This window comes from Phasianus colchicus, chromosome 3 (genome assembly GCF_987193195.1).
Source record: "Phasianus colchicus chromosome 3, bPhaCol1.hap1.1, whole genome shotgun sequence".
Lineage (NCBI taxonomy): Eukaryota > Metazoa > Chordata > Aves > Galliformes > Phasianidae > Phasianus > Phasianus colchicus.
In genome coordinates this window covers 66,846,969-66,861,989 of record NC_143438.1, presented here as the reverse complement: position 1 = coordinate 66,861,989, position 15,021 = coordinate 66,846,969, and the positions used below count along the sequence as shown (strand labels likewise).

At 41.8% G+C, this 15,021-nt stretch overlaps 1 protein-coding gene across 5 annotated transcripts in view; it reads left to right on the top strand.

Moving 5' to 3' along the window:
• Positions 1 to 15,021, top strand: part of TPD52 (tumor protein D52) — a 39,168-nt gene that overhangs the window by 18,382 nt on the left and 5,765 nt on the right. For 4 of the 5 annotated variants that reach the window (XM_090137745.1, XM_090137744.1, XM_031590925.2 and 1 more), the window contains exons 2-4: positions 9,581 to 9,696; positions 11,287 to 11,435; positions 12,218 to 12,319. In XM_090137745.1, coding sequence (XP_089993871.1) covers positions 9,640 to 9,696; positions 11,287 to 11,435; positions 12,218 to 12,319 — 308 coding nt within the window. In that variant the 5' untranslated portion in view covers positions 9,581 to 9,639. Of the gene's footprint in view, positions 1 to 1,005; positions 5,523 to 9,580; positions 9,697 to 11,286; positions 11,436 to 12,217; positions 12,320 to 15,021 lie in introns of those variants that run through there. The other variant, XM_031590926.2, reaches the window with a different exon arrangement.

Sequence of the window (15,021 nt, the reverse complement as noted above, 5' to 3'; positions counted from 1 at the left end):
TTCACAACATCTCCGGAAATTAGTCTGAGTTTGTAATTGGATTGGGAGGAAGAGAAATGAGAAGTGCTGCTGCTGCAAGACATGCCTCAGCTGTTGGAAATGCCATGGGCTGAAACTCTGCTTTAAGAAAAGAATACTACCAGCAACACAGTAATGCTGAACTCACCAGTGTCCGTGTTGCAGGATGGTATATCTTGGGACGATACTTATAATCCTAATGTGTTTTCTTTCTTTGTTTTTAATATGAGTGAATGAAGATAGTTTACTTACAGGAAAATGCTGGAGATGTTTCCTTAAGAAGGACCCCATTAGACAGTGCTACTGCATGAAGATCTGGTCCAGAGAAAGTCTTGGGGGCAGGGGTGAATTGGACAATTTGCTGGCCTCTACCAGTAGGGCTGTGAAAGCCTGGGCTGTTACTGTTCAACAGCTGCTAAAGCTCTGCAACCCCATCTGTGCCATGAACTGGCCTTTAAATGAAGGCAAGAGAGCAAAGTGTACAAATCAGGATCGTAGAATCACCAAGATTGGAAAAGACCTCCAAGAAGATCATCCTGTCCAACCATTCACCTGGCACCAGTATCTCACTGCTAAACCATGTACAACATCTAAATGTTTCTTGAATACCCCCAGGGATGGTAATGCCACCATGTCCCTGGGCAGCCCGTTCCAATGTCTGACCACTGTTTTGGAAAAGACATTTTTCCTAATGTCCAACCTGGGCATAAATATACTAACTAAATGCTTGCTTACTATTTGGCTTTGTCTTACTGCTTCACAGCATCTTTGTATCCTAGAGCAGTTTTAAAGCCTTGGATCAGGTGCTGTAAGGCTTTACTTGTCTATAAACTGGTAAGGCTTTGAAGATCAAATTTATATTTTAGAGCCTAGATTGGCTTAGAGTTCTTGAGCCGCTTTTTAGCTCTTAAAAATGGCTTAGGCCCTGCAAAACTCATCTAAAGTGGGGACAGAAGCCTTATTTGCTGCCTCATTGAGACCTACCTGGGAGAGATGGGAGCAAGGGAAGATCTTATTAAAAGTCTGCAGTTTTGCCTGTCTGCGCTGTGCAGGTGTGAATTCAAACCAGCTGCAAGCTGAATAGGCAGTCATCCTTGAAACAGGAGATAATCTCTCTTGCTCTGCTCCCCATAAAGTCAGCTCATCTTTCCTTCCTCTGGTGATGCTCTTTGCCCCTCTGCCCCTCCACCCCTCCCTCCTTTGCTTGCAGACCCAAGTGTTAAAGTCATTCTTGGCTTGCCCAAAATATGGGTTCTGGTGCATTTTTCACAGCTGTGCTTACAGAGTACACAAGGTAAGAAATTGGGATGCTGCAGGTGCCCACACGGTGCAGGATTTGTTTTTTTCAGGAAAAGGAAAATGTAACTTTTTTCCATATGTAAATCAATTATTTTCCTCCAAGGCTTTGACATGTGAAAGCAGTTTATCTGCAAGACTGCTATAACATCTTAGCCTTACTTAGTCATCACCAAGATAAAATGCTTTAACATTATTGGTTTACTTAACTTGTTGCTGGGTAGCCTTGGGCTGAGCCTTGGGAAGCTAGGCTGTAGAACTGGGTAGCCAGTGGTATCAGAAGGAACAGTGCCTGACAAAAAGCAGGTATACAGCCAGTTAGCAGTGTTTACTCAGTCTTAACAGCTCTTCTAGCTGTGTAGAAAGTTTCCTTCCCTCCCACATGATTAATGACTTGCACAATCTGCTAACTTGGTGCTCAGTAGTTACATGAGAAACCTTCATGTGCACTGGAACCTTGAAAGAGCAGATTACAATATGGTTAATGGTGGAAAGCCTGTTGTAATGCCTTGCTGAGCCTTTTCGAGCCACTTTGTAACATTCAGTTGAATTTGTCAGTAATTGATTCAAGTGTCCTTGACAGAAGTAATCTACTTTCGTGCCAGTCTTCTGAACATCAGCTTCTAATGTGGTATAGATGCCTGCTTCCTTATCCTGTCTTGTTAAGGACAAAGAAGTGTAAGTTCTGAAGCAGCAGAAGTACCCACAGCAAAATTTTCAGTTTTAATTTCTTGTGTAGTGAGCAAAACCCCACTGTTTCCTGTCTTTGGTGCAAGTCTCTTGCACTCCTCAGGTATGGGCTTGCAGCTGATAGTTGCGGTAATATCTAGGTACAGCTGTAAGAAGTGGATTTGATGTGCAAGGCAAACAGCAAAGATACTTGAGCATGCAGAATAACTGCTTTAAGCCTCATAACATGTCTATACTTAGCCTCTCACGGCTCTGAAATGTATATGATTGTACTAGGAGGTACATCTAATAGAGTATGGCTTTGTGGCCTCAATTTGTCTTGAGCTAGCTCAGTGTGCTGTCAATTACCTTGAGGAGTGAGGGGGAGGAAGGCCGTGCAATGGGATGTTGTGGTCATGGAAGGACACTTCAGAATGGCTGCAGAATGAGGGGAATCTGCCGCTGTCTAGCAGTGCTTAGAGTGTGGTGAGCTAGTAACCTTGTCCAAAAGCTTTATGCTGTATATCAAAGGGCACCCAAGATGAGAGCTAGTGGGGCCCAGCTCTGCAAGCAGTCCTGCTCTGCTCTGCATTCCTGGCTGTGCTGGGGAAGGAGTGAAGGAACAAGCAGACTCCTGTGGCTGAGGGGAGTATTTGCCTTCCCTGGAGTGGGGAGTTGGGAATGCAGTCCAGGATGGCCTTCTGGGCTGCAGGAGCATACTGCTGCCTTGAGTCCAACTTTTTATCCATCAGGACCCTCAACTACTTCTCAGCATGGCTGCTCTCAGTGAGTTCTGCTGCCAGTCTTCAGACCTGTTGGAGATTGCCTCGACTGAATGATAGAAGTGCATCACCTTGCACTTGTTAAATTGTTAATTGTTAAACCTCATTAGATTCTCATGTGCCCACTTTTTGAGCAAGTCCAGTGGGAGTCTGATGAGAAATATCTGTGTGGCTTGTTTGGGTGCTGCTGTAGGAACCTAGCTCTATGGCCACTGTAAACTAGCTTAATCTGAGCAAAGAGGCTGTACATAAATCAGGGTGGAAGAATTCAGTCTTTGACCTAGGAGCTTAGATATGTAACGTGTCAAACTTTCCCTGACACCTGAAGTGACAGTGGAGCGATGGGCAATGCCTTGGACTCATCTTGGTTTATGGTGCTGGTGAATGGCAGAGTTTGGCTCATACACACTTCTATCTGTGGTGTAACTGGTGCCCAGATCAGAGATCTCAGGCTGTTGATCTGGATGTCAGTAGGGATACAAAACCAACTTTGGTGCAGTGAAGATACAGGAAGAGTGCCAGATTGTTTATCCTCATACCGTTCAGTAAAAAGCAGTGCAGGGAGTTTCCTGTAAGTGACAAGAATGTAACTTACTAAATGCCCTTGGCCAGGAAATGGTATTCCTGGCTGTTAGTGTGCATGAATGAATCTCCATTAGAGGTTCTTTTTCCTGCAATAGCTATTTCTAACAGTCATAATGTGCTAGCATTGATTAGTTTACAATGAATGATTCTCTGGGGTGGTTAAATTGTAGGTAGTAAACTCACCTTCGTGCTTTCTGTGTCAGGAGAATGACAGCTGATAACATCCTGCTTTTCCACCTTGCCACATCTAATAACTTCTCATTTGTCTAATCCAGTTAGTGCAGCTCCTGTGTGAGCTTTTGTGCAGGATAGCATGAAGAAAGGCTGCAAAACAGTGTCGGTAGCACTTCATGTTGATGTGTTTGGTTAGCAGCCTATGACTGCTGCAGCTATGGTACTCTTCTCTACCTTTTCTGGACGCTTAAACCAGCATCTGTGACCAGAGGTTTGACCTTTGTCAGATGAATTTAGTGATAATTCTGCCTGGTGCTTAAGTCACATGTCAGCAATGCAGAGGGACATCATATTCTTTTCTTTTGAGTGGATTTGGGAAATAGCAGGGATCTGTATTTCAGGCTGCTGTATACTCTCATTGTTAGGAGCCTGCAGGTTGCCTGCTCCAGAAACCAGTGTAGGTCTGCAGCCAAAAGAACTGCTCTTTAATTAGCCCGGAGGTCTGCTCCTGCAGTGGAAAGGAGGAGTTAAAGCTAAAGTGGTGTGCTTTCTTCTTGTATCTCTTGGGATCACATTGACTTGAGAATGCAGCAGTGCTCCTTTGCTTTTATGGCTGTGCAGAGAGTGGTGGAATGGCTCTGGTCAGATCTGCCCCACAGTGTCACTTCAGGGGAGTGGAGGGGGGGAAGATTAGCTTACATCTGATGGTACTCCTGTGTGTTCAGGCTGCAGTTCAGAACCGAGGCACAAAACATGGAGCTGGGAGAGCTCAGAGAAGGAAACTGCTGAGCTATGAAGGTACTCTCTCTCGTGAAGCTGTGTTTGCAGTGGAAGGAGCTGACCTTAGGGGGAAAAAGTAGCAAAGAGCTGCAAAACTGGGCTAAGTGCCTCTTTTAAGTAAGAACTTCTGCTTCCCAAGGCTGGATCTTTTAATTTATAGCACGAAGTCAGATGGCTTGTGCACGCTGGTCTTTCTTCACAGTATATGTGTCAAAACAAATAGGTTTTGTCATGGCCATGTGTTCCGGTGTTACCAGTTCCTGGCATAAAGCTGGCTGCTACGAGTGACTGCAGCTCCAAGGGCACAGGGCAGTGTGCTTCTGTTTATTTTAAGAAAAGGAAAAAAAACAGGCCAAACACGTCTCATACCTCATACCTGGGTATGTTTAGCCTCTTGGGCAAATACCATAATGCACATCAGCACCTTCCTTAAAAAAAAAAAAAAAAAGCCAGGCAGATATCAGTGCAGCCATTGAAGGTGATTGCTGTTACCTTCAGACTCACCCTGCAGAGTGATGCTGGGCAGTGGGACTGGATTTGGCCTCTGGTTGCTGCACCGCTGGGGACTGCTGGGGAAGCAGAGCTATGCGGGCAGAATTTTCCATTAATCAGAGGAAAAAGTCCTACACAGATGGTACATAGGATAGATTACTGCTGGTAATCCTTTTGTGTCCTAGAAGATTAAGGAGATCCTGGTGTAGCCGCTGTCAGCTGACCTTTTTTTATTTAAATGACTGGAAATTCACGATGCAGTCCTGCAGGAAGGAGGAAGGCTTCTCCAGGAGCCTGGGAGCAGCGCACCGTGGGTGTTTGTTAAAGGCACGGTCTGTTTGAGTCCGGCTCTGGTTATAAATTGACAAGAACTCAGTTTTGTGCTGTGTAAACAGCAGAAGCTACGACATGGTTAAGAAACTTCTTGTTGGACGGCTGCATCGAATTTAAGAGAGGTGTTGGCTGAATTTGATGAGGTACAGTGAGAGCCGGCTGAAGAAACAGGGGGTGAAGAAAGCCCCGTGCTCTGGGGTGGCTGCCCAAAGAGAAGATGCCTCCTTCAGCAGAAGCAGAGGGTGGTGGTGCTCTCTGAGCTTCCTGGCATGGATCTGTACGAGGATTACAAGTCGCCCTTTGATTTCAATGCAGGAGTGGACAGAAACTACCTTTACCTGTCACCTGGCATAAACCTTACTCCACCTGGGTCACCTACGCTGACCAAGTCTGGTAACTTCTTTTTTAACAACTTCATGTGGGAAGCTCGGTGGCTGAGATCTGTAGAAAGGTGATTTGGCTGAAAGATAGATTAAATGAAGGTCGAAGTCCTGTTGGTAACTGTGGTGATCTGTTAGCTTTGGTATGTCATGTAGGTCATGTCTCATTTACCAGCTTCAGCTAATTTTTTCAGCTCTGTAGAAAGACAATTCTAGGGAAAACAAAGTAAGCAACAAAATTAGGAACAGAAGGGCAATATTTGCAAGATATTGTAGCCAGTGTAGTTTGACTGTTAGATTTATTTATTTATTTATTTATTTATTTATTTATTTATTTATTTATTTATTGAAGGGGAAAATGCAGGAATTGCATACTTAAGCTGGCTAGAGCTCTGAAGTTACTTTATTGCTGCCACCGTGGTACAAAAAAAATTCATGGACTGCCAGAAATACTTTCTAAAACGTGGGTTCTGTTCCACCTAGCATTTGAAATGCCATACATTTTACCCATGCATGCACTTGGTGTACTTGCCAGTGGCTGTTTCACGCTGTGCTGCAGGAGCGTGGTGCAAATTCCAGCCTGCTTCCAGCTGGTAACCTGGTGTGCACATAGCCAGCACCATGCCTCCTGGTGCAGCCTCGTCTGCTTTTTGCCATCTTTCTTTCATGCTGCTGCGCATTATTTTCCAGTTCCTGGCTCTGCAGGGTAATTACAAATACAGAAAGCTTAGCTTTTTTTTTTTTTTTTTTCCTTCCTTGTGGTCTTGCTCTTTAAAAGTTTAAAGTGTCCTCTGAGAAGGCACTGCTTGAATGAAACCAGACTTCTGCATGACCTAGATGAGCTACAGAGTGCTGAGGAGCAGCAGCCAGCTCTGCATCTCACCCCTCCTCTAGAGGGGCAGCAGCTGTCCTCTGTATGTACTGCTGATGTATTGCAGTAAGCACCAACCTGTGATGCTTTCTTATTCATTCCCTTTGATCTTTGCTTGGAAGAAGCCCAAGCTGGCGAAAGAAAATCTGACTGCCACTTTCACTGAGACGAATGGGTTGTACTTCAAATTTGATCTTACATATTTTGAAATAATTACACTCTGTAGTCACATTATTCAAGTCTTAGAAATTCAGGATAATTCCAATAGCTTGTTCTTCTGAGCTCTAACAAGTACCTTTTGTCAGCTGTGTAGCGATCATCAGGGACTCATCTTGAATATGTTAGCACAGCCTGTGTCTGCCTGAACATAGGCTTTGGAAAGACTAACCCTTCCCCACCCCAAAGGCTGCTGCTCATCTGAAGTGACCAGTGGTTCCTTAAATGGCTTGTGTTTACTGCTTATCTCCAAATTCAGGCCAAGAAGTGGTGGTACTTTAGGTCAGGATAAATAACAAACTTGCTGTGAAGATAAACAAAGCAAACCCCAGACCAGAACCTGAGTGTAAGCTGAATGTTTTGTATACTGTGGAAGAATGATGTGGGCTTAGATTCTGTTTTCCTGACTGCTCATGATTTGTATAAGACTTAACTAATTAAATTCTCAATGGCTCTATTTGATTAATTTAACTACATTTAGATTTTTGTGATTATATGTCAGTCTTAGAAATACAGACGCCTAAATACTGACGTTAAAACGATGTAAGTTTTCCCAATACAGGATAAGTATTTCCAACTACTGGGTCATCTCTACAGAATTTTCCCTTTGCTTAAGAGACAAGGAATGATCATGCTAAACTTGATTGTAGCAGAGTGTCAAATGCGTTGAATGTTTTTTCAACTCCAAAGTAAAGAACTGTCAAATAAAAATGAAAGTAAAGCACTGTCTTCCAGTAGTGCAGATGCACTGCGTCCTGCAAGTATTGAAGTGAGGAATGGGAATAAAACAAGTGTAGAGGTGATTGGTAATGAGAGCATAGGTGGCTGGATAGACACGTTAAATGGGAGGGGGGCAGAGAGCAAGAAAGGGAAGGTGTGATGAGATGAACTGGGTGAGATGTGGAGGAGACTCAGTAGCAGTGATTTCCTATCTTCCTAAAGAATCCATGAATATAGAGATCTCTTCCTGCTCCTTAACGTTTTCCTTCTCAGTGTTGAATCTCAAGTTCTGTGATGTGCTGCAACAAGCAGCATAAACTGCATTAATATACCAGTTTTCCAAAGGTAGGGTGTATTCCCAAAACAAGCTATTGATGCAGGAGATGATCCAGCACGTTTCGCTGCTGCTGAATTCATCTGATCTATTTTTGGTGAGCTAATCCAGATGACTCTTCATAATGAGATTGAACAACCTCTCAGCGGGATGTGCTAATGCTCCATACTCAGTGTGCTCTTTAGTGCCTGAAAAGCTTCTGCCGTTTGGTTTTGAAAGGGCGAGCTCTGTAGCCCCTGAAAGGACTGCAGGCTTAGAGTAAGCTGACAGTCAAAGGCCAACATAGGGGAAAAAGTGGGATTTAAATTTCTTTCTTCAGTTGAATGTATGTAATTAATAGCATAGATAACAATTAGATAAAAAGTGATGGCATTCTTAACAGCTTGATGTTAAGAAAAGTTCATGTCCCACAGCCAGATAATTTATTTGTGGAAGAGCTGTAATCATTTGTGTTCGGGGTTCTGGTGCTATGCTTTGATTCAGACATTGGACTTAAACCCTTTTTTTCCTCCCCTTAAGCTTATGCCAAAAAATAATTGGGAAACCTGTAGGCAGTTATGTTTGTGTAAGGCAGGTATAAATCTCTGGGAAAACATGATACTGATTTTGTGCTCCCCCACCAGTAACTGTGCAGCTGACTTGCCTCTTAGAAATGTCTGCCCATGTAGCAGAGAGCCGAGTTATTCTTTGTACAAATACAGGTTGAAAACATATGGGAAATAATCTGGGAAATGGAGCCCTACTGGAGTTTTACTAACTATCAAGAAAGCTTGTTATTTTATAGGCTTTACAGCTGCTATCTGCTGGGAGTATTTTGTAGATATACAACCTTGTAGAATCTTTTTTTTTTCTACAGACTTTTTGACTCGATTGTGATATATCTATTTGGTACCAAGTCTTACAAGGAAATCAGAGTAATGGTCTCATTGCTCGTTAATGAGTTGCTGGATTCCCAAGCCAAATAGCGTCCTGTAATGCCATCAAAAGCTGCTGAAATGAGAGTGGAATTGCATCTGGTTAATTACTGTAGTGATTAGTAAGGGAATGTTAAATAATGTGTCCTCAGCTTGTCTGAATGAATGTATGCTTTGAACTGCATGAAAGGATAGAGAAGGCAATTGTTCTCAGGTTACCCGTAGCACTGCAGTGCCAGGCTGCTGCGAGCGGAACGGCTGGCTGGGGGAGAGCCATGCCTAACTGCTCCACGCCTGATTTATTGCTCTCACACACACTCATGCACACCTCTCTATCCCTGCAAGCAAAATATTCCTCTTATTTGGGGAACTTGTTTAATTTGTTGTATTTTAAAACTTGAGTGGAGTGGTAGTTCTGGGCTGCCATCTCTCTGCAGATTGGTCTTTTGCAAATGAGCGGAGGATTATTTCTTGTGGTGAGCTGTGTGTTTAAGTATCGACTGCAAAGCTACAAAGTGGGAAATCTTCTGTTGTTCACTGCATTACTTGTGTAATCCTTTTCTCACTGCTGCTGAACTTGCTTTTGTCTATGACAGATCTTGTTTGAGTGAGAAGAGAGACTTTTTAGAAGGACCTGTAGCAACAGGACAAGGGGAAATGGTTTTAAACTGGAGGAGGGTAGATTTAGACTGGATATCAGGAAGAAATTCTTTACTGTGAAGGTGGTGAGACACTGGAACAGATTGCCTGGCAAGGTTATGGATGTCCCCTCCCTGGAAACGTTAAGACCAGGCTGGCTGGGGCTGTGAGCAACCTGGTCTGGAGGGAGGTGTTCCTGCCTATAGCAGGGGGTTGGAACTAGGTGATGATATGATGATAGTGCTTGGGAAATGTGACTCTGATGTCCCCTCATTAGTCTTTATTATGCACTGCCATAAAGGGGCTGTACATCAACTGCTGTACCATCTGGGTACAGCACGTTTTGATCTGGCTTTTAACAGTTTATTCACCACTAGGGCTGCTGAGAACTGACTCTATACCTGAGGTTGGAGAGGATGCTGCTGCTACAGTTGGCATGTCAGAAACTCTCTCTGAAGAAGAACAGAATGAGCTGAGAAAGGAGCTTGCCAAGGTAAATCTCTTGCAAGTAGTTCTTCAACTGGTTTTGAGAACGAAAATCTGCTGTAACAACGTCTGTGAATGCACAGTCAGTGCTCTTTGTATTCCTTCTGAATCTGGGAATGGGATTCTTCTGTATTGTAGCATGGAGAGTGATGAGAAAAGGAAGGTGTCAAAAAGAACATTTTGTTAAATCTATGGGGAATTAATCTAGAAGTGATTAGCATACAGTGCTTAAAACAGAATCTGTTAGTGTGTAACGTTTTTCCCCTTATGTGAGAAGCAAGTAAACAAGGCTGTCAAAGAGAAAATTATTTGAAGCCAAAACCAAGTATACTCTGAACTGATGTGGTATGATTTAAACCTGTTGTTTTCATGAAGGATGCTCTGTGTACACTTCCTTGATGATAGCGACTTTGATGTAACTATTTTTGTCCAGAATTTATAGTAGCAGAAAAATTCAAAGCAATAGAAATAGCACTTGTTGAGGGACAGCCAAATATTCAAGCCTGCTAATTACATTTAAAATGTTGTCAAAGTCAAGATTCATTGAGTGGCTGTTTTTTAAAAAAATTATTATTTTTTCCCCTTTGTAGCTCCTTGCAAACTTAAGCTTAAGTTTGCTGTGAAATAAATGTACAGCTGTATTCAGTACAGCCTTGTTTTTAGTAGTTCTGAGTACTATTCCATGCTGAAAGAATCAATTGAAGACTGTGGGGGAAATCCAGTCTTAGCGGGGTGTATCATGCTGATTTTCAGAGGTATCCAAAAGGAAGCTACATTGAGGTTATTAGCATTCCTTCAGGGGGACCTAAATGAGCGAGCAGCCTCATGTCCTGCAGTAGTGTGGTCCAGTCTGGTAGGGATGGATGCATGCCTTTGGCTTTTGTCACACCTGTACGCCTATGAATTAGCACTGTAAAACTGTAACGTGTCTAACCATGTTCTGGCCATGTTTCTGAGAGACTCATTTGGCAATTTGGTAGGAACCTGCTTTGGACTCGATGATCTCTGGAGGTCCCTGCCAACCCCTACGATTCTGTGATTCTGTGATTCTGTAATTTATGTAAATGAGAAAGTGCACACACACAACAGTTTCTTCTAGTTACCAAACAAGTTTTGGTGTGGTGTATGGGTTGCTTTTTTTTTTTTTTTTTTTTAATTGCTCAGTCTGCCACTGTTACCATTCCCTCCTCCCCCACTTCCTCCCCACGTTTTGTCAAGCAAGGAGACAAACTTGTGTGGAGCTGACAGTCTGAGCTTCCTGGAGCATATAGGCTTGGCAGCTGTCCCAGGTTTGACTAATCTTCATGCTCCACATAGGCCAATGCTGTCAGAAGGTACTGATTTCTAACTGTACAGTCTTTCAGAGCTACCTGCTTCCTTGTGTGCATTGAACTGATAGAGCTAGCTGCAAGTAGACTGCTTTCTGACCAACAAACTGCAGGATTTCCATTTTAGTAGTCAGAAACAATGATGAGGCAGTGCTAAAAACACACTATCCCTTCCATAACTGATGTCTAGTGAATGTTTTCATAAATACATAGTTTAATGGCTATGTAGATCACTTATTAACTCAATTCTCTTATCTCTGCTGCAATAGGTGGAAGAGGAAATCCAGACACTCTCACAAGTGCTAGCTGCCAAAGAGAAGCATCTAGCAGAAATCAAGAGAAAGCTGGGAATTAACTCATTACAGGAACTAAAGCAGAATATCACCAAAAGCTGGCAAGATGTTACATCAACTGCAGCGTATGTACTGCTTCCTGATGATAGTCTGTCTCAGCTGTTGAGGTGAAAACTATGCAACTCATACATCTAAATACTCGACTCTTCTGAAACAAGCTGAGTGTAGATAAAACAGTGTTAAGTTGTATTAAAGTGAATCTGCAGAAATTGTCATAGGTTTCTTCCAAGGAGGCCATAGCTAACCCTACTAGCTGTATCATCTCATGAAAAATTATCACCTGTCATATTGGCAGTTTTAATATATTTGACTAACAGAACTGAGATACAACTGCTGAGATATCTGTGTGTCCCAAGTCCAGTAGAATATTCTTCTTTTCTGACCTCAGAAAATGTTGTAAACATAGCTCATGTAGGAAGAGTACAATGTCACAATATTCCAGCGAAACAAAACCTTTACCTTGTAGTCCAGAGTACATCTTACTACAAGATCTTTTCTGGTGAAGATTTTTTTTTACAAAACCATTCAGTACAAATTTTAGACACTTGGCACCAAAAGTAACATCTGCTGTTCTTTGTGTTTGTGTTCCATTTTGGAAGTCCACACAATAGCAGAAAATCATGTGGGTGGGGTGGTAGATGTATCTTGGTGAACCTGATTGGAAATCTGAGGTTGCAGAGATGCCATAGCCAGAAGGGACTGCAGGAATTCAAAATAGCTTCTCAAGTGGCTTGTTTACTCCACCTAAAAGTTGAAAGATACTTCTGGATTTGAAACAGACTTAATGTATACTGGAAAGTTCCTTATGCCATATTAAAATTACAAACTTAATTTTCTTTGAACACAGGTACAAGAAAACATCAGAAACCCTGTCTCAGGCAGGTCAGAAGGCTTCTGCTGCATTTTCCTCTGTTGGTTCAGTCATAACCAAGAAGTTTGAAGATGTCAAGTATGTTTCTTTAATTTTTAACAAGCAGTTGCACTTCTTTATTTAAACAGATGACTGCTGAATGTTGTGCTGTTAACATACCTAGCACTTCAAAAAGTTAATCTATCATGAACCTTCAGCATGTCTTAGGAATGCTGATTGATTTGCTGCAAAGTCTGCTTATATGCCGATGAATATATTCGCTGATGCAGAAGAGTTATGTGGTGTGTATTTCATATATGTGAGAAAATCAACAAAAGCTGTTATCTACGCTGCTGCTCTAATTTTTCTGATGAGATTGCTGATGGCAGCAATTGCCTGTTTCTGTGTGCCCAGTGCACATAACAACATCATCACTTCTGTTCTCTGTTTTTTCTCAGCTTGTGGAATACCACATTTAAACAACAAATGTTTTTATCTGTCTTTTTTTGTTTTTTTGTTTTTGTCTTGTGTTGTCTTGGATGTGTGTGGATTCCTTTTAAGGTGTCTTCTTTGTAAGCTCTTCCACCTTACTGCAGTGGCTTGATTTTATTACCTTTTAATAGACTACTGGTACTTGTTAGTTCCTAAATATTGGTATACAACAGTATATTTTGACTGTGTCAAATGACACAGCCCTTTCATGCAAATTAGGTAAGTTTGGTGGTAATTTTTAGCATTAAATGTAGTGTTATGTGCATGGGGATTCTTCCTGGATGCAAACTAATCATATGCCTAACTTAGAATTTTTTGATTATATAATTTCTACTACAGGAACACATAATTACTCATCTCCATTTCTAATTTGCTGTGAATAGTGGATTAAACTTATTTTTCAATTACTGAGCAAATAACAAAATCACAATCTAACAGAATATTGCTGCATTGGTGGACAGCAGTGTAATAAAATCAGCCATTGGTTTTCAAGTGCTGCCATTAACCTCCTTCTTGCTTCTTGAAGTTTAGTGAGAAACTTTGAGGTGCAGCTACGAAGTTCAATATTTTGCTTCAGATTTATCAGAACTTCCTTTCTCTCTTTAATGCTTACTCTGGCATTGTGCAGACTACAGGCATTTTCACATTCCTTTAGGTAAGGTGGGACACGAGAATTTTTTCTGAAACTAAGCATGTAGTCAGACTGTCTCCATTAAAAGCTTTTAATGAGTTTTATCTGTAAAAGGTAACTTCTTTTTTTCTCCAGTGTTATTGTAAAACTGCAATTCATCTGATGTCAGGGGAGATATTTCTTCATGTTCGCCTGGTAACTGGCCCAGAACATGAAATAATGATGATACGTAATAATCAATTAGTCTCTATTTCTTACTAAAAAAAAAAAAGAAGAAGAAGAATCTGTTAAAATGCGTCTGAATTGTTATTCTTTTTAGAGATGAAATTTGTCCTTGAGGTCAATGGCGTGCAGAATTCCTCCTTTGTCTGTACAGTGTTTGTGCTCTGACAGTAGAAAATTTCCCCTTCTCGGTGTGTATCAAAGAGTTGTTTAGTTTTGTGGTTTTATTCAAATCAGTGGAGTCTAAGTCTAAAATAGTTGATGAATTCATTGGTCACAGTTTGTCTGATGAAACAGTCTTTATCTTTCAGCTGATTACTTTATCAGCTCCAGACACAGGATATTTTAATTACCTTGCCTGCAGTGTGTTTTATCTGCTTATTTGTAAGCAAATACTTAGTGTGAAGTTTTCAGTAGCTAACTTGGCTGTGTAGCAACTTCTTACCTTATATTCTATCCTTTGTGCACCTCTGTGTCTGACTTCATCTTTTTGACTCTCATTAAATGGCCACAGACAGTATTAAGAGATGTAAGTATCTGGCTCCTAGAATACTGGTGAGGAGTTCTGGCCCTGTCTGCAGTGCCTGGGGAGTTGAGTTTGTTCAAGCAGAAGAATAGCAGCCCATCTTAAATCTCATCTTTGTCATCAGTAAGACAGAGGGAGACTGGGAGGTTTCTGTCTCTCAGATGAAGGGCTTAGCTGCTCACTTGTCAGGGTTCAGCTTTCTTCCTTAAGGCTGTGGTGTTCCCAAGCTTGTATTGGTCTACTCATTTGATGAGGACAAGCGCAGACTCAGAGCTCTCTTCTGGCCTGAAGAATTTAATACCTCAATATGCAACCACCTGCTCAAGTTGGAGTACTCAATGCCAACATAGCTACTGTTAGAAACTGTGCCACTGGGAGGGAGTGTGATGGGACCGAAGAAGTAACACTTTTCTTGCATTTCTTGGGAGAAATCACAGCAGTGGAAATTCAAAATGTGAATATAAATTCAGAAGCAGGTGGATTTTAAATAAATAAAAATAGTGCTGTTCTAGGTCTTAGTTGCACTTAAACAAGAGATTAAAAACACTTATGGTGTTTTGCTTTCATAAGGACCAAATTCAACTGGGATTCGAACAGTGAATTCAGGTCCCATAGTAACGTGACTACTGAAGCAGTGCCTACTACAAAGATAGTACAACTCTGAACTTTAGAAGCTTTTAGATGTCAAAGTCTTGTCCTGGAACTGAGAAGTGATAGGCCTGATACTTGAATAAGTACTGAACATTCAGGTGCATTTTCTTAAATCATTTTCTTTCCTTGTGACTTTGTTTCTTGCGCTGTGTTAGCTTAGTGACTGCTCAGCTGTAATAGTGTGATTCCTTCCATGCTGGACTACTTCTACGTATTCCACGCAGCAACTCGTTCTTACACGTTGACTTTGGAAAGAGTTATAAAAGGAAGTAAGGGGGC